Source organism: Lithobates pipiens, unplaced genomic scaffold, assembly GCF_037356315.1.
Source record: "Lithobates pipiens isolate NorthernLeopardFrog02 unplaced genomic scaffold, aLitPip1_a1.2 Scaffold_8, whole genome shotgun sequence".
Classification (NCBI taxonomy): Eukaryota; Metazoa; Chordata; class Amphibia; order Anura; family Ranidae; genus Lithobates; species Lithobates pipiens.
In genome coordinates, this window is record NW_027507903.1 from 391975987 (window position 1) to 392002796 (window position 26810).

Genomic DNA, 26810 nt, shown 5'->3' on the forward strand with positions numbered 1-26810 from the left:
ATTGCCCCCAGGGAAATCAGAATCGGTCCTCTAGGATAAAAGTAGGATAGCAGGCAGCCGGAGCTCACACTAGAAGCGTCCTACGCCATGCAGCTTCAGGCCACGCCCCTTCTAATGTCTCCTTTAACCACTTGCCCGCCCGCCCTATAGGCAATTGACGGTGGCAAAGTGATTGCATAATCCTGACCGGACCTCATATGACGTGATCAGGATTATGAGCCGCTGCGCGCCCCGGGGGCGCGCATCGCGGCGATCGTTGTGGCGGGGTGTCAGTCTGACACCCGGCAACTACGTTCTCGGTAAAGAGTCTCTGACGGAGACTCTTTACCACTTGATCAGCCATGTCCAATCACGGCTGATCACAGTGTAAATAGGAAGAGCCGGTGATCGGCTTTTCCTCACTCGCGTCTGTCAGACGCGAGTAGAGGATAGCCGATCGGCTCCTCTGACAGGGGGGATCTGTGCTAATCGATTATCAGCACAGCCCCCCTGAGGATGCCCACACTGGACCACCAGGGACGCCACCAGACCACCAGGGATGCCCAGCAAAAGGTAATTCTCCCTAGACCACCAGGGATGCCAGTCAGTGCCATAATGGATGCCAATCAGTGCCCACAATGGGCATTACTGATTGGCATGCATTATTGTTTGGCACTGATTGGCATCCATTAGTACAGTATAACATAATAAAATGCCGCCTATGAGTGCCCCATCAGTGCCGCCTATGAGTGCCCCATCAGTGCCGCCTATGAGTGCCCCATCAGTGTAGCCCCATCAGTGTAGCCCCATCAGTGTAGCCCCATCAGTGTAGCCCCATCAGTGTAGCCCCATCAGTGTAGCCCCATCAGTGTAGCCCCATCAGTGCCCATCAGTGTAGCCCCATCAGTGCCCATCAGTGTAGGAGAAAACGTACTTATTTTCAAAGTTTTGAAACTGAAACAAAAAAAAACATATTTTTTTTTCAAAATTTTCGGTATTTTTTTATTTGTAGCGCAAAAAATAAAAACTGTAGAGGTGATCAAATACCACCAAAATAAAGCTCTATTTGTGGGAAAAAAATGATAAAAATGTCATTTGGGTACAGTGTAGCATGTCCGCGCAATTGTCATTCAAAATGCAACAGCGCTGAAAGCTCAAAATTGGTCTGGGCAGGAAGGTGTTTAAGTGCCCGGTATTGAGGTGGTTAAATTAGTCTATGTGTGTGTGTCACCACTGGGGGGTGACACTTTGAGTTCTCGCGTCTTATGCTTCAGAGCCACTTTGTGTTTGGAAGCAGATGCTTCTCCAACCGAGCGACAGACCTCTGGTAAGTGTGGGGGGGGGGGGGTTTCTCCCATAGTCGCCCCCCTATGCTGAAATTTCTTCCCCTCTTTGGGGAAGGAAGCGCTGCATTTAAAAAAAAAAAAAAAAAAAGCATGCTGCTTACGGACTAAGTGTTTGGGTCTGTTAAAGCCTCCTCGGACTGTGCATGCTTTTCCCTGTCCATTTATTGTCAGGAAAGCCTTTTTATTTTTTGTATCTGTGAAGATCTCCCAGATGTTTTTCCTCCCTAAAAGTTTTTACGTTTGTTATCCTATGGTGGAGGAAATTTACTAAGTACGGTATACTAGCAAATCACTCCGTATATCCTCTGTGACTAAGAGCTGTTATTGGTAGACAATACTCAACTGCTTAGGCATAAACTAATGAAGTTGGAATTCCTGTTAAAAAAAACTGGCAGATTGAGCAGCCTGCTGACAGCAATTGCTTAGCCAGTTCAGCCCCAGACCAATTGTCAGCCTAAGGACCAGAGGTCTTTTTACAATTTCGCACTGCACTGCTTTAACTGGTAATTGCGCGGTCATGCAATGTTGTACCCAAACGAAATTTGCGTCCCTTTCTTCCCACAAATGGAGCTTTCTTTTGATGGTATTTGATTTGCCTCTGCGATGTTTATTTTTTGCGATTATTAATGGAAAAAGACCGAAAATTTCGAGGGGAAAAAAGATATTTTCTACTTTTTGTTATAAGAAAAATCCAATAAACTCCATTTTAGTCATACATTTAGGGCAAAATTTATTCAGCCACATGTCTTTAGTAAAAAAAAAAAATGTCAATAAGCGTATATTTATTGGTTTGCGCAAAAGTTATAGCGTCTACAAACTAGAGTACATTTTCTGGAATTTACACAGCTTTTAATTTATGACTGCCTATATCATTTCTTGAGGTGCTAAAATGGCAGGGCAGTACAAACCCCCCCCCCCCCCCCAAATGACCCCATTTTGGTAAGTAGACACCCCAAGGAAATTGCTGAGGGGCATGTTGAGCCCATTGAATTTTTTTTTTTTTGTCCCAAGTGATTGAATAATGACGCACAAAAAAAAAGTTTACAAAAAGTTGTCACTAAATTATATATTGCTCACACATGCCATAGTTATATGTGGAATTGCACCCCAAAGTATATTCTGCTGCTTCTCCTGAGTACGGGGATACCACATATGTGGGACTTTTTGGGAGTCTAGCCGCGTACGGGACCCCGAGAACCAATCACTGCCTTCAGGATTTCTAAGGGTGCAAATTTTTGATTTCACTCCTCACTACCTATCACAGTTTCGAAGGCCATAAAATGCCAAAATAGCACAAAACCCCCCCAAATGACCCCATTTTGGAAAGTAGACACCCCCAAGCTATTTACTGAGAGGCATGTTGAGTCCATGAAATATTTTATATTTTGCCACAAGTTGCAGGAATATTAAAAAAAATATATTATTTTTTTTGCACAAAGTTGTCACTAAATGATATATTGCTCACACATGCTATGGGCATAAGTGGAATTACACCCCAAAATAAATTCTGCTGCTTCTCCCGAGTACGGGGATGCCACATATGGGGGACCCCGAAATCCAAGCACTGCCTTCCGGATTTAAATATAAAACGCTACCAAAAAAAACTGTTAGCGATCACAGGGATCAGGCCTGACTCTGCAATCGCTGCAGTTATGTGTTTAGTGTTTTGTAAGTGACAGTGATCGATCGATACTGCACTTGGGTGGGCTGGGCAGAGGGGCTAAACGCAGGTGCTAGCAGGTATCTGGGCTGATCCCGCTAACGATGCGTTTTTTTTGGAACCCTAAACTGCTGGGGACGCTAGTATAGATCTGATATTGATCTGTTCAGATTCTATACCACTACGGGGGGTGTATGCTTTGCGCGTGGGTGTTAGCGGTACTGGCGCTAACCTAGCGCTGCCTGGGGCGACGCAGACCCTGACCCTAAAACCTAATTGATAACACTCGCCGGGTGATCAGGGGGTTAAACCTTTATTGGGTAATAAATGGTGGGTGCCCTGATGCTATAAAAGGTAAACTAACCAGAGTCACCTGTAACACTTATACGGTGATTGCTGGTGAAAGGGTTAACTAGGGGCAATCAGGGGGTTAAAACCATTATTGGGTAGTATATCGGGGTACCTAGCGCTATAAAAACCTGGCGGTGAACCTAAAAAAACTAGCTTCCTAGCAGCACCAGTGACACTAATGCAGCGATCAGAAAAACGATCGCTTAGTGACACTGGCAAAAGGGGGTGAAAGGGTTAACTCTAGGGGCAATCAGGGGGTTAAACCTTTATTGGGGGGGGGGGTAGGGGGCTACCCTGGACCTAACACTAACTGCCCTGACAGTTTTTACTGTCACAACTGACACTAAATGCAGTGATCAGTAAATAAATGATCACTACAATCAGTGACACTGTGACTGGGGGGGGGCAGATCGGAGGGGGATTTGTGTGCCTACGTGTCAGTGTAGTGTTGGTGCACACTTACTTTCTATGTTCTCCTTGCAGTCCGGTCAAAAAGACCGCCCAAGGAGAATGACATCACTTCCTCCCTGCCTGTGTTTACTATACACAGCGGGGGAAGCTTCTCATTCGCCAGGAGCGATCGAGAGGGGATGGCCAGAAATCAACAGCCATCCCCTCATCCCGGATCGCTCCTGAAGCGAAACGGACCACCGCAGCCAGCGGGAGGGGGTCCGATCGGACCCCCTACCCGCTGGAAGGCAAGCACGTACATGTATGTGCTTGTGCCTGTCGGTGCCATTGCGCCGACGTACATTGCCATGCGGCGGTCCTTAAGTGGTTAATCATTGTGAGGCCAGTTTAACAGGTGTTCTATGTGTCCTGCTCAGCCTTCTCAGAATTCTGGCAGCTTTTTGCTTGCAATAATTGCTTGAGTTCTTTTATAGAACTTGCACAAGGTCCTCATGCAGGTGCTGGCTTCTAAACTAGCCAAACGCATAACTGCTGAGATGCCTATGGTGGTTTGTACCTATATAGGCAGATGCTATACATGGTTCTGTGCACATTGTTGCTAAACACAAGCACGCAGGAACTAGAGCTTGTGCTAGAGTCTGGGCCGCTGAAGGGGTTGAGGACGTGTGCCCAGGTTATCCAGTGGTGCTGGGCAGGGTTGTTGGATAGGAGGAATTTCCATCCCCATAATGAACGATGTAACGCTCCTGTGTTGGGAGTAAGCATTCCGGCTGGGTGGAGCAAGATGGTGCCGTCATTTCCGGTCTACCCAAAATGGGGTAGACCTAGAGGCCAAATCGCCCTTCCGAAAGCGGTTCTCCAACAAATTGGCGCCTATCACCTGCGTCTGAGGAGCAGACACATCACTAGACTCCAGAGAGACAAGTGGAGGCCTCCCCGTTTTCTATTCTCTTTCCGGGTCGCCCCCTGGTACAGAACCAGCAAGGAGCTGCTATGGAAAGAGAGGAGGACAGAGACAGAGCTGTACCCTTAAAGGCCACAGGTGGCGAGTCCTCTTCCATTTTGGAAGGTGGTGGGCTCAGAGGGGTCTTGCACCATTGGGGGGGGGGGGGGGGGGCACACAGGAGAAAGGCCTTGAAGACTATTTAAGTTGGTGTGTCTCCTTAAAACCTAGCGGCTCTGCCCAATGGGTTCACAAGGTTAGGGGTAAAAAAAAAAACTCCCGCCCCCCCAGAACAAAAGTGTGGGAATTGTAACAAAAAGCGCCCACAAGACCACGTTAAACCTTTTTGTTATAGGTGCATACGTAAACTGTCGAGTAAGGAAGCCTCACAGGTTATGAAAGACTTCCTTGCAGTACAGTCCGAGATGCTGTCTACCCTCCAATCGCTCAAGACAGTTATAGCACCTAAGGAAGTGCCGAGGACGAATGACAGAGAAATCTTGTCCTCTAGAAAAGGCACTTCTTCTCAGTAAGGTATCTTGGACAGGGGTCAGAAAACCCAGCAGAGACCACCATCCTCTTTCACTTCGGGAGTTTGAGGAGTCAGAGGAGGGGGAAAACCTCAGATTCTGATAGCCAGGATAGTGACAGTCCTAGAACTAGGGGACATGGGGCAGCTACTCAGAGCAATCTGTGCCTCTGAGGACATCCCAGAACCTTTGGTTCAGGCGTCTGCCCGGGATAAGATGTATAGGGGACTGGGTAAACCCAAGTCCAGGGTATGCCCAGTTCATCAGGCCCTAAAGGAGGTGATTTTTGAGAGAGTGGAAAGACCCGTAAAGAAAGGGTCTTAAACTCAATACTTAGAAGAGAAGGTTTCCCTTTAGACGCAGCCCTGTCACAGGTCTCTAAGAAATCTGACTTGTCTTTTTGAGAACTTGGGTAACTTAAAAGACCAAATGTACAGAAGAGCTGAGACGCTCTTGCAAAGAGCGTGGGGTGCCAATGCGGCAGCCATGGCTCCTGCCTTCGCGTCGGCATACGTGGTAAGAAATGTGGATGCATGGTTGGGCAGGCTCTCCAACCAAGTTTCTAGAGGGAGTGAGTCTATGGAAGTCACAGATTCTCTAGGAATAATAGGTAAGGCATATTGGCCTATTTAACAGACGCGGCAGTGGAATTTGTCAGGAACACGGCTAAATCTGCAATCCTCCTTAACTCTGCAAGAAGGGCCGTCTGGGTCAAGTCATGGGAAGGGGACCATGTCTATGTCACGACATTACGGATTGCTTTTTGTGGGTTCCCAACTTTTTGGACCTGGCCTTGCTCAGGTCCTGTCCCGCTCAGCAGAAAAAGGAAAAAAGTTCCCGGTAAAAGGCAAAAGAGGGGCAGGAAGTATTTTTTTTTTTTTTTGTTATATTCACCGACCGACACAGCTCCTCTCTGTAACTAAATGGGTTGTTTAGCCTGCCATTAGGAGAACTAGGCAAAATTGTTACACAATACATAGAACTTTCAGTCCCGCCCCGGGGGGGGGGGGGGACCCTGTGCTAACAACCCTACCCGCTGCTTCCAGCAGATTGTTTTTATTTTGCCTAGTAAGGAGAATGACCTAGGAACCCTGCGGGCCCTTTTGGTTCATGTTTTTGCTGCAGGTTTGATTTTTTTTTGCGCAAGATAGAAGATCCCAGGATCTTTCATCAACTGCCGGCTGGGTGACAGACTGGTTAATGTTATCCTTGTAGTGTCCCCAGTCCGGCCATCGAGCGTGTGCAGGCCGCAGCTAAGGCTCGGCAGGCCACGACATGCCTCGGCTCCAGAGGTGGTCGGTGAGCTTCAATGGTCCGGGGTATACATATGACCGGGCTACTGATGTCTACATCACAGTATACTGGACCAACAACTACCCTGTAACTGCGCAGGAGTAGGTCTGTGATGGAATGTCTCCTAGCTCTTCAGGACTGGTAAGTACGGCTCTCCCTGCTTCGGTGGGGTGAGCAGCTGGGCATTCCCTGGGGGTCGATTCGGGGGCCACCTCACCTCCCTATCTTCTCTCCCAAGTTCCTATCTCCCCTCCTTCCCCCCCCCCTCTGAGGGGGGTGGCTGCATGCGCTGCGGGCGGTGTGTGTGTGTATGAGGGGTTCGCTGGGTCTCTCACCTGTGGGGGCTCTGTGCGGCTAGCGTTGGTCCCGGTCTGGAGGGTTCCAAAAGGTGCCTGTGGAGGTGTTCTGGCTGTAGGCAGGCAGCACTGTTCTGGGTTTATCCTGTCACCGCATGGCGCTGTCCGGCGGCCATCTTGACTGTGGTAAATGCAGTTTCCACTTGGGAGCCTCAGCAGCCATCTTCTATAAGATTCTCCTATTAGTTGCATTGGCGGCCATTTTCTTGAAGCCCGAGCGCTCTTTTCACCGCAGTTCTCTTGTGACAGCTTTACATGTGCTCTCACATGCTGTTTCCTGTGTCCACTGTGTGACTGGATGCTGGATGGCTCTTTGCTGAACGCTGGAGCTAGCTCTGCAGAACGTTTCACCGCTATGATAGACAGCTGCTGCCGACAGTTTTCTTCACTCTGCAACTGGGTAACCTCCTAGGGATTACAGGCACGGCTAGTGGCATTCACAGAACGCCCCAGGGTGGGGAGTCTGGCGCTAAGCACCCCCCCACACACGGTGGCAGCAGGAGGGTGGGACCTTCATTGTCCTAAGTCCCCTTGCAGGTGGCAGACAGGCTAGGGTCAGCATGGCTTCAGAAACTCTGATGATGTACCGATCCAGTTTGGGTCCCGCAAACCAGCACATTCACCTAAGGTGTTCCCGTATTTGACTTATTTTGACAAATTCATCTACAGGGAATGGGGTCGCCCGCAATGGACCTTTTCGGTCCCCAAAAATTTTGCGGTGCGTTACCCCTTTGAGGAAAGCCTTCTCAAAAAGTGGTCGGCTCCTCCGGTCGTGGACCCCCCAGTATCTAGGTTAAATAAAGTAATCACGATCCCACAGACAGGAAGGCCGAAGTAGTGGCTTGTTCCTTGTTTACGGTTCTGGGGTCAGCCGTGCGACCTGTACTGGCATCCGCACTGGTGTCGCAGACACTGACTGAGTGCGCAAAACTTTTGCACCGCGAATTGGGAGAACAGAATGCCTCCCCTGTCTGCGTGGAACTAGAAAACCAACTAGTGCATGGCCTTAAGTACGTTTGTGACGTGGCCCTGGATACTCTCCCTCTGCTATCCAGGGCCTCAGTGTCAGCCGTGGTGCTGAGGCGCCTCATTTGGCTGAAATGCTGGTCTGCTGACCAGGCATCCAAGAAAGCCCTGACAGATCTTCCCTTCCTTGGCGAATGGCTCTTTGGAGCCTTGTTGGATGACATTATTAAAAATGCCACGGGTGGTAAGGGTACACTACTCCCACAGGCCAGGGTCCTCCTTTTCCGCTCACAAGCGGCTCTTTCATCCGCCCGGTGCTTCGGCAAAACGACCCCAACCCGACAGGACACCCACGGACGGTCAGAAGTGTCCCTGGAACCGCAAGCCTGCGAACAAAAGTGCTACCACATGAAGGTTTGCCTCCACCCATGTCTCCGGTGGGGGGGGTCGTCTTCGGGAGTTTGCAGCCCGTTGTACCTCCCGGTTATCAGACCAATGGGTCTGCAATCTGATTTCCGCAGGTTACAAGATAGTTTCTCTCTTGGCCGCCAAACAGATTCTTTCCCTCCAGCATACCTGTGTCCCCAGGTTCGCCGGAAGGCCCTGTTAGGGGCAGTGAGGGACTTGCTGAATCGTGGGGTGATTGAATCGGAACGCTTCCAGGGGTTCTACTCAAATCTGTTTGTGGTTCCCAAGAAGGAAGGGGTACTTCCAATATTGGACCTAAAAGCCCTAAATCACTTTGTGAAAGTGCAGAGGTTCAGAATGGAATCAGTTCGCTCAGTAGTCGCTGCACTCCATCAAGGGGACTTCCTGGCATCCTTGGACATTCAGGATGCCTACGTGCACATACCCATATGCCTTCAGCATCAAAAGTTTCTGCGTTGGCAGTCAGGGAAGCCCAGTACCAGTTTGTGGCTCTTCCTTTTGGCCTGACATCAGCCCCCCCCCCCCTCCCCGAGTCTTTACCAAAGTACTGCCTCCAGTATATGGCGTTGTTCAGACAACGCGGGATCGCGATCGTGGGTTACCTAGACGTTCTCCTACTGAGAGCTTCTTCCGCCTCAGAATTAGAGGAGGATGTGGCAATCACCTTGCAGTCCCTGCAAGCGTTTGAGTGGCTGTAGAACCTAAAGAAGTCGGTGGTGGTACCGACTCAGCGTCTGGAGTACCTGGGGTTACTGTTGGACTCCAGGGAAGTGAGGGTTTTTCTCCCCTCAGACAAATTGCTGACTCTCAGATCTGCAGTTAAACTACTGATGAACCGCAAGTGGTCATCACTCCGCTTTTGCATGCTGGTGCTGGGGCTCATGGTAGCCTCCTTTCGAGGCAGTACCTTATGCCCAGTTCCACACCAGAGTCCTGCAGAAGGAGATCTTGAGAAAATGGGACAAATCTCCGTTGTCCCTGGATCGGCAGATCCAGGTGAGTCAGCCAGTCAGGGACTCCCTGATCTGGTGGTTGAGGTCCCTGGTGATTCAGGCCGGAAAAATAGTTCCTTCCTCTGAAATGGATGGTGGTCACTAAGGACGCTAGTCTGTCCGGCTGGGGTGGAGTGATGGGGATTCATTCGGCTCAGGGCCTCTGGCCGACGGAAGAATCAAAGTTGCCGATCAATCTGCTCGAATTGAGAGTGATCAGGCTGTGTCTCCACACGTGGTCAACGTGTCATCAAGGGCGTCCGACCAGGATACAGTCGGACAACACCACGGCTGTGGCGTACATCACCAAGGGGGAACAAGAAGCTCAGCCGCTGCTCGGGAGGTCGCTCACATATTTCGTTGGGCAGAGCAACGCGTTCCAGCCCTGTCTGCCATTTACATCCCAGGGGTGGAAAATTGGCAGGTGCACTATCTGAGTCAACAGATGCTGGACCCAGGAGAATGGGCATTACATCCGGAGATATTCAGGCTGCTGTGCCTGAAATGGGGCACACCTCCCGGCTCAATCGCAAGGTGCCGAGATTCGTGTCCAGGACAAGAGATCTGTGGGCAGACGCGCTGGAGGCTCCGTGGGATCAGTACCAGCTGATCTACGCCTTTCCTCCACTGAAACTGTTGCCGTGTCTGCTTCGCAGAGTGGAAGCCGAGGGGATTCCAGTAATCCTGATTGCGTCAGATTGGGCCTGGTACGCAGACCTGGTGGCAGACGCTTCCTGGCGACTGCCGTTGAGAGAGGACCTCCTATCTCAAGGTCCAATTCTTCACCCTGCTTTACCATCGCTGGCTTTAACGGCCTGGCTTTTGAAAGCCAGGTATTGAGGAACCGGGGTCTGTCTGACTCTGTGATTCCAACTATGCTGAGGGCGCGGAAATCTTCTTCCAGGAAGATATACCATCGTACTTGGAAGGCCTACATCTCCATGTGTGAGGAGAAAGGGTGGCATCCGCGTTCCTTCTCCATATCCAGGATCCTGCTGTTTCTTCAGCAAGGTGTAGATTAGTAAGTACCTTTGTGCAAGGGGTGCGACATGTAGTCCCTCTGGTGCATCCTCTGTTACCTCCGTGGGATTTGAACCTGGTGTTTGTCGGCGATTCAGAAGCCGCCGTTTGAGAATATCCGGGAGATACCTCTGCTGACCCTTTCACAGAAGGTGGTCTTTCTAGTGGCCGTCACGTCGGCCAGGAGGGTTTCGGAACTGGCGGCCTTGTCCTGCAAGTCGCCTTATCTGGGATAAGGTGGTGTTGCGTCCGCAACTGTCCTTTCTACCAAAGGTAGTTTCGGCCTTTCATTTCAATGAGGACATTGTATTGCCATCATTGTGTCCTAAGCCGAAGCACCCCAAAGAGGTGGCCCTTCACGCTCTAGATGTGGTTAGGGATCTGAAGGTGTACTTGTCTGCCACCGCTTCCTTTCGGAAGTCAGACTCACTGTTTGTTTTGGTGGCTGGTCCTAAGAAGGGCATGGTGGTCTCGTCGGCCAAAATGTCCAGCTGGATCGGACAGATTATAGTCCAAGCCTACGCCTTGAAGGGTCAGGGGCCCCCTTTCCAGTCACAGCCCACTCTACAAGAGCAATCGGAACATCTTGGGCCTTCTGACACCAAGCCTCTGTCGCTCAGGTGTGTAAGGTGGCGACCTGGTCATCTGTCCATACGTTTACCAAGTTCTACAAAGGTAGACGTCAGTGCATCGGCTGATGCCTGTTTTGGCTGCAAAGTTTTGCAGGTGGCCGTGTAGTTGCAATTTTTTTCCTGTTTTTTTTTATTAAAAACGCAGTACTGTTTTGGTTAATGCACTGTTGCATTACTTCCGCAATGTTGCCGTCTTGGGGATAACTCCTGTTGAGGATACCCGGTTATATAGTGATGTTTTTCCACACTGCTGTGTGGTGTGTGTTTTTTATTTTTTTATTTTTTTTATTTTTTTTGTGGGTTTAGTTTCACTAGTTCCCACTTGCCATGGTGGATGAAGTTTTTATGCTGTTTTTCCCACCCCTCGTTTGTAACTAAATGGGACGTCCCCAAGCAGTGCCAGAGAGGAGCTGTCGGTCGGTGAATATAAGAGAAAATAGGATTTTTTGTACTCGCCGTAAAATCCTTTTCTCTGTAATTCACCGACCGACACAGCACCCACTCCTCCTTTTTTTTTTTCTACGTTATACTGCTTGTTGTGGTACTGAAGCTGCTAGGAGCAGTGGGAAGGGTTGATAGCATGGGCCCTCCACCCTGGGGCAGGATTAAAGTTCTGTGTATTGTGTAACCATTTTGCCTAGTTTCTCCTAACGGCAGGCTATACAACTGTTTAGTTACAGAGAGGAGCTTTGTCACTCGGTGAATTACAGAGAAAAGGATTTTACGGCAAGTACAAAAAAAATCCTATTTTTACCCCAGGATACAAAGAAGTAACCTTCTATTTATCTTTGCATGTGTTTATTTGGAAAGATAAGGGTTCTTTAAGGCCGTAACTTATGCGCAGTTCCATTCAAGACTGCTGCAAAACAGTATCCTGTCAACTTGGAACAAGAAGATCCAAACTCTGGACTTCCCATTGCGTTTATCCGCTAAAGTGCATCAGAGCCTCTATTGATGTTCGATATCCAAAAATCTTCTAAAAGGAAGATCCTTTCTACCAGTTAGTCTTTCGGCTGGGGAGCAGTCCTGGAAGAAACATCTGTCCAAGAGAAATGGTGGCGATCAGAAATTACCTTGCCCATCAATATTCTAGAGATTCGGGCAGTACGCCTGGCCCTGGAGGCCTGGACGCTCAGACTATTGTCCTGTCAGGATCCAGCCTACGACCACATCACCCTGAAAGCGCCTGATCTCGTCTGATCTCCGAGACTAAGCAGGATCGAGCCTGGTTAATACCTGGATGGGAGACTGCCTGGGAATACTAGGTGCTGTAGGCTCAATCCAACAATGCCACAGCAGTGGCTTATTTCAATGACCAAAGTCGTGTGGCCCAGAAAGGTGATTTTTTTTTTTTCCTGTCTTGGACAGAAAGCAACATTCCTTGCCCATCTGCAGTTTCATTCCAGGAATGAAGAATTGGCAGGCGGACTACTTGAGTACCATTTTTTTTTTTCCTGGGAGAATGGTTCCTTTTCCCTGTCATCATTCTTTCAATATGCCAAGTGGAGTTCCGGACGTGGGTCTATTGGTGTCCGGGTTCGACCAAAAGATCGACAACTTTGTGTCAAGGACAAAGGATCCGATGGAATGCAAAACAAATGCCTTCCATGGCATCAGTTTTTCACTGATCTATGCTTTCCCTCCTGTTCTGCTTCAATGCCTTTTTTCAGGAGCAAGCAAGAAGAGAACTAGATGATTCTTGTGGCCCAGGAGTTCTTGGTTTTGTGTTTTTTTTTTTTTTTTAAGTATAAGACATACAAGCAAACATTAAACCTGCCACAGCATTGGGACTAGACTCGCGTAGGAGTCAGTGGCAGCTGGCCATTGGGCTGCTTAGAGCATTAGTGTCATACAGCTGTAGCATGTAAGAAAGGGGAAGAAAAAAAACACAAAAACAACCAACCTAGTGCTGTGTTGGCTCCTGCTCAATTAAGGTAACTCAGGATCAAATCGATCAGTCGAGATCCAAGGGACAATAATGGCTATCAAATAAACCCATATCAGAGATTACATTACCAAAAAAATCTTACCAATGTATCAATATCACTTTCTCACAATCGGTCTGATCATTTTCCTGGCATAAAAGAGCAGGGGTCCTATGAGGCGTTCTCTCTGCTATCCTGGGGGATAATTCCTCCACTAAACTAGGGCTGAAACAGCTAATCGATTATGAAATGAATCGATTACTATTTTAATAGATTAATCGGCCAGTAACATAATGGGGTTAAAGCCCTTTATAGTACAAAGAACAAATACTACTGTAAATATTACTCACTGAGCCCTTTATAGTACAAAAAGAGCAAATAAATCGCTCCTTTAATTACTACCCTCACTGTTCTACAGTAAAAAAATTAAACCCTTACAGTAGTGATTATCTGCTTTTTTTTCTACTATAAAGAGCTAATTTTCCTTTTTTAACCCCATTATGTTAGTAAACGTCTTAGACCGGGTTCACATCTATGTGTTTATTGGTGCTTTTTCCAGAAATGCACTACAGTTCATTTACATGGTCTCCTATGGGACACGTTCACATCTAAAAGGGTCAGGGACTATTAAACGCAAAATGGTGCTTTATTGGTTCAGTATACTTCAATTGAGAAGCTGCAGAAAAGCATGTAATGCGTTTTTGCAACAACTTGTGTTTTTTAATCTGGCCAAAAAAATGCAAACATGCAAATTTCTGTAAAATCACGTGCGCAAAAATCAAAACGCACAGCAAAAGGCACTACAGAAACAGATCAAAAGCAAACTCCACAGGTGTGTACCAAGCCTTATGCTGGCCACACAGATCCATTTTCAGATGAGAATATTCAGACGAAAAATTGTTGTACATTCGCTGAAAATAATTTTGTTTGAAATTTTCACTTGTTTTTAACGTTCTGTTTTTAAAATGAATGTAATTTCTGAATGAAAACCACATACAGTGTCTGAAAATTCCTTTGACAAAGAAATTTTCTATTTCCAAATTTTCCCGTCACTGTGGTTGAAAATGAACGTCAATTTGACCCACTTTTTTTTTTTTTTTTTTTTAAAGGTTATTAACCGATTAATCGATTATGAAAATAATCGTTAGTTGCAGCCCTACACTAAACCTAGAAGGCAGATCTGTGAGGTTGGGGCTATATCTATTCCCACCACTTCTTGTATTACAGCTAGTACTTGTGACCACTGGTTTTGAATTGCTCGGATCCCCAGTACATCTCCAACATTCCGAGGACAGGGAGGTTCTCATTTTATGCAACCTATACGGGTTGATTTATACCCGGTGTAGTATTTTGTGTGAGACCAGGATTTTGAAGGGGAAATCCCACATGTCTTCCCAGTCCTTGGAGTCCAGTCCCGGGATGTCTTGTGTCAGGAGTTCTTGGTTTGCTGCAATTATAAAGATGCTTGTAGGCGACCCTTGGTCCCTACCATTGTGGGCAGACCTTCTTTTGCAAGGTCCGGTATTAAACCCTTCCTTACAAACGCTAAATTTAACGGTTTGGCTATTGATACCCACATTCTAAAATAAGACAGTGGGCTGTCGGCTTCAGTAGTTTTTACTTTGGTTATGCTAGTAAGCTGGCCTCCAGTGTCATATACTAATGAGTCTGGAAGGCATATGTCTGCTGGTGCGAATACAGGGGTTGGCACCCCAGGAAATATGTCATAGGTAGGCTCCTTGAATTCCTACGGATGGGATTAGAAATTAAGCTGGCCCTGAGTACTTTCAAAGGCCAGATATCGGCCTTAGCTGTGGTTTTTTTTTCAACGACCACTTCTCACTCTCTGGTTCGTAACTTATTCAGGGGGAAACTTAGATTAAATCCTCCAGTTGGGTCACTCCTGAATCCTTGGGACTTAAGATTGGTCCTGTCGGTTTTACAAAGTCTTTTTGAGACGATTGTTTTTTTTTCCCGTTGGTCCTCTTGACGAGAAACATAATTTTCCTGGTTTCCATATCTTCTGCAAGAGGAGTATCAGGGTTGGCTGCTCTTTCTTGTAAGAGTCATATTCCATTATTCTTAAGGATAAGGTTGGATTGCGGCCTCATCCTAATTTCCTTCCGAAGGTAGTGTCAGGGTTTTTTTTTTTTTTTTTTCTTTTTTTTTTTCATATTAAACCAATATATTCTGCCCTGATTTTTTTTTCAGAACTTCATTCTCTGAAAGAAAGGTCAGTACATTCTCTTGATCTGGTGAGAGCGTTCAAGGCGCATTTAAAGGTGACTGCTCTGATGCATAAAAGCAGATGTTTTTTTTTTTGCGTGCCTGACGGTGCTAAAAGAGGACAGGCAGCACCAGAATCTATGATTTCTAGATGGATTTGTCCAAGTAATTGTTCAAGCTTTTTGGCTTAAAAGAAGTGAATTTCTCCTTTTTTCATTTTAAAGGCACTCCATCAGGACCGTTGGTACTTCTTGGGGAGTGCATCACCAAGCCTCCATGGTTCAGATCTACAAAGGCCGCAACTTGGTCTTCAATCCATACATTTACTAGATTCTATCAAGTAGATGTAAAAGATCATGAGGATATCGCCTTTGGGCGCAGTGTACTGCAGTGTGAGTCCTCTAGTCTCTTGGTGCCCTACTATTGTCTCCCTCCCTTCAGTTGGCACTGCTATGGGACATCCCACATAGTAACTACTATGGTTCTGTGTCCCATGATGTATGCAAAGAAAACAGAAATTTTATGAACAGATCCTTTTCTTTGAAGTACATCAGGGCACACAGAGGTCCCTCCCTTCTTTGGTGTACATGTGTTGCTTTGCTACAAAACTGAGGTACTCCCACCAGTGGGAGGGGTTATATAGGGAGTGCACGTTTTAATTTAGGGTGTCCATCACCTGAAGGTGACCTATAACCCACATAGTAACTACTATGGCTCTGTGTCCCCTGATGTACTTCAAAGAAAAGGATTTTACAGGTAAGCTGTTTATTATAATCCTGTTTTTTGAGGATAAATAGATATTGTCTACATGTTGTGATTTCAAAGCATAAACTTGGATGAGTATTTTGTGGGAGAAAGGAAATGTTCATTAAATAGTGGAGGAAAAGTCTAATGCTATCTTTTAAAAAAACAAACCACTCCTCCCCCCTATCTGGCCTAACTAGTTAAAAAAAAAAAAAAAAAAAACCACTCCGGTCCACTCATGTGATCTTGCAGCTCTGACTTCCCTGTCGCAGTGAGTGACTGCTGCAGGGAGGGCTGGGCCATGGGAGCCTATGGGTAACATTAAAGCTTCCAGAATTCCCAGCCGTTGTCAAGCACTGCAGGATTATATTATATTATATTATATTATATTATATTATTTTTTTCCAGATGAGGAACATATTTGTCCGTGGAAGCAATAAATGCCTTATATCAATAATTAGAAGGCGTAATAAATGCTGACACGTTGGTGGGAGTAATAAATGCATTAGTTGTCAGTAGGGCTGCAACTAACGATTATTTTCATAATCGATTAGTTGGCTGATTAATCGAATAATCGGTTAATAACCTTAAAAAAAAAAAAAAAAAAAAAAGTGGGTCAAACTGACGTTCATTTTCAACCACAGTGATGGGAAAATTTGGAAATGGAAAACTTCTTAGTCAAGGGAATTTTCAGAATGCGTTTGTGCTTTTCGTTCAGAAATGACATTAGTTTTAAAAACAGAATGTTAAAAACAAGTGAAAATTTCAAACAAAATTCTTTCATTCAGCGAATGTACAAAGATTTTTCGTCTGAATATTCTCATCTGAAAATTGGTATTTGTGGCCAGCATAAGGCTCGGTACATACCTATGCAGTTTGCTTTTGATCTGTTTCTGCAGTGCTTTTTGCTGTACGTTTTTTGATTTTTGCGCACGTGATTTTACTGTAATTTGCATTTTTTTGGGGGGCAGATTAAAAAACACAAATTGCTGCAAAAACACATTACATGCTTTTCTGCAGCTTCTCCATTGAAGTATATTGAACCAATAAAGCACCATTTTGCGTTAAAAATCCCTGACCCTTTCAGATGTGAATGTGTCCCATAGGAAACCATGTAAATGAACTTTAGTGCATTTCTGCAAAAAGCACCAATAAACACATAGCTGTGAACCAGGCCTAAGACATTTAGTAACATAATGGGGTTAAAAAAAACTAAAAATTAGCCCTTTATAGTAGAAAAAAAAGCAGATAATCACTACTGTAAGGGTTTAATTTTTTTACTGTAGAACAGTGAGGGTAGTAATTAAAGGAGCGATTTATTTGCTCTTTTTGTACTATAAAGGGCTCAGTTTATTTTTTTTTTTTTAACCCCACTGTGTTACTAGCCGATTAATCGATTATGAAAATGGTAATCTATTCATTTCATAATCGATTAGTTGTTTCATCCCTAGTTGTCAGCAGGAGTAAAAAAAATTACCTGACATTATGGTCAGTATGAGAGTTGGACCCCTTTCACACTGAGGCGTTTTTCTGGTGCTTCCCCTCCACAGTAGAGCTTTCTTTTGATGGTATTTGATCACCTCTGGTTTTTATTTTTTGCGCTATAAATGGAAAAAAAAGGCTTTGAGTTTTGGAAAAAACCAAAATTTTTTACTATTTGCTATAATAAATATCCCCAAAAAATGTTTTTAAACAAATTTCTTCATCAGTTTAGGCCACTATATATTCTACATATGTTTTGGTAAAAAAAAAAATTGCATTAAGTGTATATTGATTGGTTTGCATCTACAAACTATGGGAAAGCTTTATAGCATTTTTATCACTTTTTTTTTTTCTAGTAATGGCGGTGATCTGCAATTTTAGACAGATCAGACACTTGACACTTTTTTGGGACCATTGACATTTTATACAGCAATCGGTGCTATAAAAATGCTCTGATTACGGTGTAAATGTCACTGGTAGGGAAGAGGTTAACACTAGGGGGGCGCACATTGTGTTAGTTATTCTCTTTTTTTATTTAGATCAAAATCAAAAGAGAAGACAGATGTTTCTGATGCAAGTAAAGAAAAGAAAAAGGATGAAGATGAAAAAGACAAAGAAAAGGATGTAAACGTAAATATCACTGTGTAATTTAAAGCCTTCTAAAGGCAGAAGTGTGTTTGTGTGTGTGTGTGTTTGTTTTATCTTCATGCATTTTATGGAGCGCTGCCGAAGGACCCCAGAAGAGGAGCATCGAGGCTGCTCTGTATAAAATTATTACACAGAGCAGGTAAGTATAACAACTTCTTTTTTTTTTGGGGGGGGGGGTTTAAAAATAACAAACATATCACTTTAATAGTAGACGTTTCCTGTAAAAGGGTTATTTGCAGTCTTCTAATTCAGAAGACACATAACTATTTTCCACTGCTTTTTTTTTTTTTTTTCAGCGTTTAACTCAATGCTAAACATGCGTATTTTGTAAATATTACCATGCACCTTTTTAATGCTTCTAGTTTAAGCCTCTTTGGTGCCAGTTACAATTATTCCTACACCCTCGTTCAAACCGAACACTGCTTTGAAATTGTGCAAGTCCATCTGAACTTGGGAGGCTCTGATTTGACATGGGATTTCATCTGAAACAAGATTCAGATGGAGTTGCTGACTATTCCTCCGCATTGGACTCCCTTTGAGGGAGGCTATTTGGCCAGTAGCGCTGAACATACAATTTACACAGGAGGGTTTAAGAAAAAGTAGAATAACAGAACAAAGGGGTTTTCCCACCATCTATTCAATCATTACTACCATGTGTGAGAGCAAGTAGTATTCTAGATGTTTCATACATAGTGCATCTGTGATTGAAAAAAGTCCACTCTTGCATAAAACTGTGTAAAGAATAAAGTAAATACTTGCCTCGCTGCCGGAGCCAACTAACACTGGACTTAGGAGTGGTTAGGAGTACACAATTTATTTTTAAAAATCAATTACAGTTAATATAAGCTTTGGGTTACAAGAGAATACAAGTAAAACCGTATAGTAAAAAAACTTCAGTTTGTCATATCAATGTAGAGAGTGTCAAATAAAAACGTTCAAATGGAAGGTATAAAACAAGGAAAGGGGGGTTATTGGGGAGTGACCCCTATAATCATTAAATACAAACAGTGTAAATACTTGAATTGAATATGGTATTGGCCTCTTGCAGTACTATACAGTTTGTACAGCAGACCTCTGAAAAGAGGAGCAGGAAGTGGCACAAGGAGCCAATCGGGTTTGCTGCAGTGCAAGGTGCATGCTTATAGGATAAGCTGGCAAAGTGTCAGACAAATTAGCTTATTAGTGTGCTGCTTACTTTAGCAGTACAAGAGTGTGCACTGTCCTGTCATATCCTGAACATGAGCAATGTGTTCTCCTCCTGTCTGTTTCTTCTGGTTTATTTATGGCTTTGGGTCTGCCATATTTGTTCCTGACAGTTTCCTTCTGTTTCCATGTGCCTTTTCATAGTATAAGAAACTTTTATTTTTTATTTAATTTTTTTTTATTTTATAACGCTTTAAAGGAGTTGTAAAGTCAGTTTTTTTTTTTTTTTTGCTTAATGCATTAAGCTAAAAAACCTGTGTATAGTGGCCCCTCTCAGTCCCTCTAATACTTACCTGAGTGTCATCTCTGTCCTGCAATGTTGTAGGATTGTCTTTGCTGCCTGGGACTCCCCTCCGCGTTGGCTGAAACAGCCGTGTGGCCTCATTGGCTTCCACTGTTGTCAAAGTCAGCCAGTAAGGAAAGAAAGGGGGCTTGGCCGGGCCGCAGCTCTGTGTCTGAATGGATAAACCGAGCAGGGACAGCTTGGCTCAGGTGCCCGCCATAGCAAGCTGACGGGCACTCATCAGAGTGGAAGAAGGACCAGAGAAGAGGAGGATCCAGTGCAAATCCCCTGCACAGGGGAGGTAAATATAACGGGTTTATTATTTTTAACAAAAAAGATTACAATCGCTTTAAAATGACATCTGGTTTTTGGTAGCCTAAAGCCCCATACACACTATCAGATTTTCTGATGAATTTTGTCTTCAGATTTACCAAAACCATGTAGTGCATGGGCTTGCCTGATTGCATACAAATTTAAACTCCTAATGTTTGACCTCCCATATTATATTGTTTTGGTAAATGAAGGAAGAAAATCTGATAGTGTGTATGGGGCTTAACTGCGACAGACTATAGATTACAAATTTACCCCAAGCATCAAACAATCAATGTTGGAGTAAAATAGGACTGACTTTATTAACAAACCGTACTGTATTTATACACAAAAACCTTTCCCCTAAACAGGTATGGCACACAATGCAAGTCCCAGGAAAAAAGTATTTTGTACCCTGCTGATTTTGTACATTTTCCCACTGACAAAGAAATTAATAGTTTATAATTTTTAATGGTAGGTTTAGTTTAACAGCGAGGGACAGAATAACCCTTGTTTTCTATCACAGAGGTAAGATGTTTCTTATAGTTTGCCACCAGGTTTGCACACATCTCAGGAGGGATTTTGTCCCACTCCTCTTTGCAGAGTCTCTCAAAGTCATTAAGGTTTTCAGGCTGACGTTTGGTAACTCAAACCTTCAGCTCCCTTCACATATTTTGGGATTAAGTCTGGAGACTGGCTAGGCCACTTCAGGACCTTAAAGTAGAATTATTTTTTCCCCAGTCGTCTTCCAGGACAGCCCATGAGAGAAGCACTTCCTCCAACAGGAACAGAAAACACATCACCAATACACTTTAAAAGGCATGTAAAAGATGTATCACCTGGAACCTGGGTGAGGGAGGCCTTTGTTCTCTGGCTTTCTTTTTGTTCCACCCACATCTTTGCCTACTTGGCTCCACTGGGAGCAGCTAGTAGGATTTTCTGTAAAATGACCCTCCAAGATCATTCCTCAGAGGAAGGTGGTAGCTGGATTCCCTTTCTCCTTCTGTGCCTGGCGAAGGCCGTGACTGGAAGTGGCATACCCTCTTGACAGGAACCGGCAGAGGCGGCATGGGTTCCCAGTCCAAGTGTCTGGGTATGTGCACTGTCTGCACTTGGGGTTGCCACCTTATCCCTTTATACCCAAACACATATGAATTACGCAGGTTATGTAATTCATATATGTCCGGATTTAAAGGGATGAGGGGGTAACTCCATCTGCACTATAGGACATTTGGGGGGGGGGGGGGGTCTCTCGCACAGTAGCTACATTGGGTTGTGGCCTGTCTGTGTTCCTGTGTGACCGGATGATGCACAGGCAGTAATCCTGGTAGGGGAAAAGATTTCAAACCGCTGGGGGCTCTGGTTTTAAGCCTTTTTCAGAGTAGGGGAAGAGCTAGCTGGTGCCTAATTAAATAGAATTTCCTTCAAGCACAGGCTGTCGGGAAGCTACGGGTGGAGGAGCTAATGCCTCATTTTGGGCTCAATGCAGACTACAGCTTAGGCGGACACAGGCGCCCTTGGCACCAGCAGGCCACAGGTAAGATGGAGGTTGCTGTAGCTACCTACTTTCACTTTTTTGCTCCTAGGTTTTCACCTAGCCTGTAATTTGTCATCTTGGGCCCCTTGAGTTGGGAGTTAATGTGACAGAATATCATGCCCTCAGTGGAGCGGTCAGTCTCATGGTAAATTTACAGCCTTGGCACAAGACTGTCTGTCTTTATCGTAAATCACGTGACACAGAGCCATAGTATTAAGTATATGGTTATATAGGCACCTTCAGGTGATGGACACTGGCACACCCAAGACAGGAAGTTCACCCCCTATATAACCCCTCCTCTTACCAGGAGTACCTCAGTTTTTTTGCCAGTGTCTAGGGTGTTGGTCACGAGTGTAGATGTGCTCTGTAGAGCTCTACTGGAGGGATCCCTATTGGATTTAAACAGCCTCCACTGACCGGATCCATCCATAGTGCCACTTAGGCCAAGGTGGATGGTACCTGGGCCTCGTATAACAATGAGGTTTTGCCTATAATGTCTCCCTTGGAGGGCTGGACCCCCGGGACCAAGTACTTTGGTCATGCTCACATTACCATAGGTTTTTCCTAGCAGGGTACTGTATGGGTCCAAGGGAGTAGAACCCCGATTTTAAAACGGACCTGGTCCTTGAAGTTTTGCTAACGCAGCCTGCCGTGATGGGTGAAGATTGGATCTGTCTGTCAGCAGTGTACTGCGGTGAGGATAAGGTAAGGGAAAAAGCCTAGGAACTGTAAAATGTCCACCTATGGTTTGCTTCTTTGAGTAAAATGTCATGCTTTAATTATCCACTAGAGGGAGTAAAATGCACATACCTTGGTACGTTGCCTCTCAGTTCAGCTCAGCATGTGTGTGTGTGGTCCCGGCCAGCAGCATATTTCAGGGGGGGATCCCTTAGCCAGGAAAAAATTTGCCAAATGCACCATTTTTTTCCCCCTTGGTGGATCGAAGGGGCTGCGGTGGCTTCCCTATGCTGGTTTTATGCTTCTCCGCAGAAGCACAGAAAGCACCATGAAGGAGCTTGATCAAGCCTCCACTCCGTCTGCCACGTGTGGGGACTGCTGGAAGTTTAAACGAGAGGGTTGATGAGCGGAGGGGTCGTGGCTTAGGCTCTGCACTGTGGACGGGACGTAGCATCCACGAGGACACGCGGCGCAGGCGCTGGGGACGCAGAGCACAAAAAACTCTCCTCCGCTAGTAACTGTAGAGTGCAGCTGTCTGATTACACAGGAGCAGTGGGGGCACGTAAGGTTCTGCATACAGGCATTCCCAAATTGAGGAAACACATTTTACTCAGCACCAGGCTGAACTTTTATTAGTGGCATTCTTTTGCTAGACTATAGTTCAGCAAATCCTGCACTTGGTGCCTCTGCTTTTGTCATCTTCTCCTGAAATACCAGAAGTGGCTAGCCAGGGTGAGTCGTTGGAACCTGTGGGTGTTACAGCTGCTTCCAACATCTCAGCCCCTGTATATGTGACTGAAGATATTTTCCTTCCGCCCTGTTAGGGTTAGAGGAAAGACTAGCGGCTTTAATCACATCCTCCCTCCAGAGGGATGGGAAGCGTAGTAGATCCCCCTCCCCCACCTCAGACCCTTTATCAGGGGAACAGTGGGTACAGGATGAGGTTTTGCAGGAAGAAAGGCAATGACTCCCCTTTGGAGGAAACCAATGGGGTGTGAACCCTTTTTAGCACCTCAATCTGAAAAATTGCTGGTACAATCTCTTACAGAATGGTTTGTTCCGCTTTCAAGCGGCCCCTAACTGAGTCAGCTGGAAGTTCCTTTTCTTCTTTGGGTTCCTTAAAACCTCCTCAGACTTTGCATGCATTTCCCATCCAGGCATTACTAGAACAGCTTAATTATGCTGAATGGGATCATCCAGATAAGCATTTTCTCCCTCTAAAAAGATTTTCAGTGCTTTATCCCATGGCGAAATTCACCAAAATATGGAATGCACCAGCAGTTGATGCTGCTCTACTCATTGTGAATAAAAATCTAACTTGTCCAGTAGACAATGCTCAGATGCTAAAGGATCCAACAGATAAAAGGTTGGAATTCCTGTTAAAATTATTTTTCTTTGACAGGTGCAGTTACTCTGCAGTCGCTACAATAGGCATCTGTCAATCTCTAAAGGACCAGTTTGGACAGGCCTTTAAGGAGGTTCCTGTACAACAAGCCCAGGATTTGGCCGAACTGCCAAGAGGGCTTTATGTTTTGCTATAGACACCTTTAAAGATTTTATTTACCAGGCGTCTCGCCTTGGGCTTGTTCTAGTGCACATGCGTACGATCCTATGGTTGAAAAATTGGTCAGCCGAAGCACCAAGCAAAAGGCTCCTGACCTGGGTTTCCTTTTCATGGGATCGGCTATTTGGGGATGATTCGGACAAATATATCCAAAAGGTTTCAAGTGAGAAAAGTGCTCTTTTGCCAATCAAATGGCCTTCATTTAAGCGGGCTCTTTCTCCAGCACCAGGGGTATCTGCCTCTAGGCAGTCGCGATGGCTTCTGCCGTCAGAGTGTAGAGGAAAGCCTCAGGCCCAGGCACAAAAATCCTGGGGGCGGAAACCTGCAAAGCAGAATTCTAAAGCCTCATTATGAAGCGGCGCCCCCGCTAGTCAGGATGGGTAGATGACTTCTGCAGTTTTCAGAAGTCTGGCAGGAGGAAATTCAGGACAGATGGGTCAGCTCCACGATTAGGGTACAAACTAGAGTTTCAGGAGTTTCCACCTCCACATTTTCTGAGGTCAGACATTCCCAAAGATCCAGGGAAAAGGCAATCTGTTTCGGGCATTGGGCCAATTACTGGCTCAGGGGGAGATCATGCAAATCCCCACAGAAGAGCAAGGTTTGGGGTTCTCACCAAAGGTTTCTGTGGTTCGAGGTAGAACAGCATCATTTTCAGTTTGTAGCCTTGCCCTTCAAAGGTTCTGGCTCCACCTCTAGCCAGGCTAAGGGCACAGGGCATAACAATTCTGGCATACCTGGACAATCTATTGCTAATCAGCGCCATAAGAGAGCTGGTGCAGATCCATCCATTTGCCTTTGCATGAGGATGTTTGGAAATATGGTTCCCTATGCCCAGTTCCATTTGAGATTTTTGCAAAACAGTATCCTGTCTGCTTGGAACAAAACGGTTCAAGCTCTAGATTTGCCAATGCGGCTGTCCCAGATCCTCAGTTGGTGGTTGGTAACCCGGAATCTGAACGGAAAATCTTTCCAGACTAGTTAGCTGGAAGGTGATAATGACAGATGCCAGCCTTTCAAGTTGAAGCAATACTAGAAAAGGCAACTGTCCAGGGACAGTGGTCAAGAACCGAAATAACTTTACCCATCAACATCCTAGAGCAGTGATGGCAGAACCTTGACACTCCAGAGGTTTTGGAACTACATTTCCCATGATGCTCATGCACTCTGCCTGCAGTGTAGTAGAGCATCATGGGAAATGTAGTTCCAAAATATCTGGGGTGCCAAGGTTCGCCATCACTGTCCTAGAGATTCGGGCAGCGCGTCTACCTCTGAATGTCTGGACATGCAGATTATGGGGTTGTCCTGTCGGGATCCAATCCGACAACGTCACAGCTGTGGCTTATATCAATCACCAAGGGGGCACCTAGAGTCTAGCAGTTGAACCATATTCTAACTTGGGCAGAAAGGAATATTCCGTGCCGATCGGCAGTTTTCGTTCTGAGAGTAGATAATTGGCAGGCGGACTACTTGAGCCACCAGCAGTTGCTCCCAGGGGAACGGTCCCTTCACCCCAACATTTTTCTGGCTATTTGCCAAAAATGGGGGACTCAGGACGTAGATCTTCTGGTGTCCAGGTTCAACATGAAGTTGGTCAACTTTGTGTCCAGGACAAGGGATCTACTCGCATGTGGAACAGATGCGTTGGTGACCCCGTGGGATCAGTACTCACCAATTGATTGATTTTTTTTTTTTTTTTTTTGCATTCCCCTGTTCAGTTGCCGCCATGACGACTTTGCAGGATCAAACTGGAAAGAAAGACGCTAATTTGTGTAGCCCCAGCATTGCCCGGAAGGTCCTCGTATGTAGAAATCATAAAGATGGCGGTGGGGGATCCATGGTCCCTTTCACTATGTCCAGACTTACTCTCACGGGCTGATATTCCATCCTACCATACAAACTCTAAATTGAATGGCCTGGCTATTGAAACCCACATTCTGAAGAAACGTGGGCTATCTGGGTCTGTTATCTCTACCTTGATGCAAGAATCTGGAGGGCTTATGTTTCCTGGTGTGAATCCAAGGTCACCCTCGAAATTTAGCATAGGCAGAATTCTTGCCTTTCTACAATTAGGGTTAGAGATGAAGATGGCCTTGAGTACTGTTAAGGCCCAAGTCTTGGCTTTAGCCGTCTTATTTCAAAGACCGCTTGCTTCACGTTATTCGGTCTGGGTTTTTATGTAAGGGGTGATGCGGCTTAATTCGCCAGTTAGATCACCTTTGAATCCTTGGGACTTGAACTTAGTTTTGTCAGTATTGCAAAAACAGCCGTTTGAACCGATACAGCATACTCCCTTTGTCCTTTTGACAAGGAAGTTGGTGTTCTTGTTTGCTAGATCCTCAGTGAGGAGGGTTTTGGAATTGGCTGCTCTTTCTTGTAAAGGGCCATATTTGATTATTCACGGGGACAGGGTCGTGTTGCATCCTTGTCTGAGTTTTCTGCCTAAAGTTGTCTCAAAGTTTCACCTGAACCAAGATCTTGTCCTACCATTGTTTTTTTTCAAAGTCGTGTTCTAGTGAAGAGAAGTCACTGTATGGTGAGAGCAGTCAAGGTCTATTTAGAGACTGCCCAGATCCGGAAGACTGATCTCTTATTTGTGCTGCCAGAAGGTCCTAGGAAAGGCCAGGCAGTGTCAGAATCGACTATTTCTAAGTGGATTCGGCAAGTTATAATTCAGGCTAATGGTTTAAAAGTTAAGATTCCACCTTTTCATGTCAGGACGCACTCTATCAGAGCAGTTGGTGCTTCTTGGGCAGTGCATCACCAGGCCTCCATGGCTCAAATCTGTAAGTCCGCAACTTGGTCTTCAGTACATACATTCACCAAGTTTTATCAGGTGGATGTAAGAAGGCATGAGGATATCGCCTCTGGGCACAGTGTGCTGCAGGCAGCAGTATAGGTCCTCAAGTCTGGGGGTGCCCTGTGGGTTGTCTCCCTCCCCTCAAATAGCATTGCTATGGGATGTCCCATATAGTTAATACTATGGCTCTGTGTCCCATGATGTACGATAAAGAAAATAGGATTTTTATAACGGCTTAGCTGTAAATCCTTTCCTTGGAGTACATCATGGGACACAGAGGTCCCTCCCCACCGTCTTATTGCTTTGCTACAAAAACTGAGGTACTCCTGGTAGGAGGAGGGGTTATATAGGGAGTGAACTTCCCGTCTTGGGTGTGCCAGTGTCCATCACCTGAAGGTGCCTATATACCCATATAGTTAATACTATGGCGCTGTGTCCTGTGATGTACTCCAAGAAGAGGATTTTATAGGTAAGGCCTATACTTGTTTGCGCCTGGGTTTTCA

At 45.6% G+C, this 26810-nt stretch overlaps 1 protein-coding gene and 1 pseudogene across 1 annotated transcript in view; both read left to right on the top strand.

The window, feature by feature from the left end:
* DDX46 (DEAD-box helicase 46) overlaps positions 1–26810 on the top strand; it is a 416812-nt gene that overhangs the window by 45596 nt on the left and 344406 nt on the right. Inside the window, exon 4 of the mRNA XM_077473955.1 lies at positions 17825–17915. Coding sequence (XP_077330081.1) covers positions 17825–17915 — 91 coding nt within the window. The remainder of the gene's footprint in view (positions 1–17824; positions 17916–26810) is intronic.
* LOC143965281 (5S ribosomal RNA) lies at positions 12067–12185 on the top strand (annotated as a pseudogene).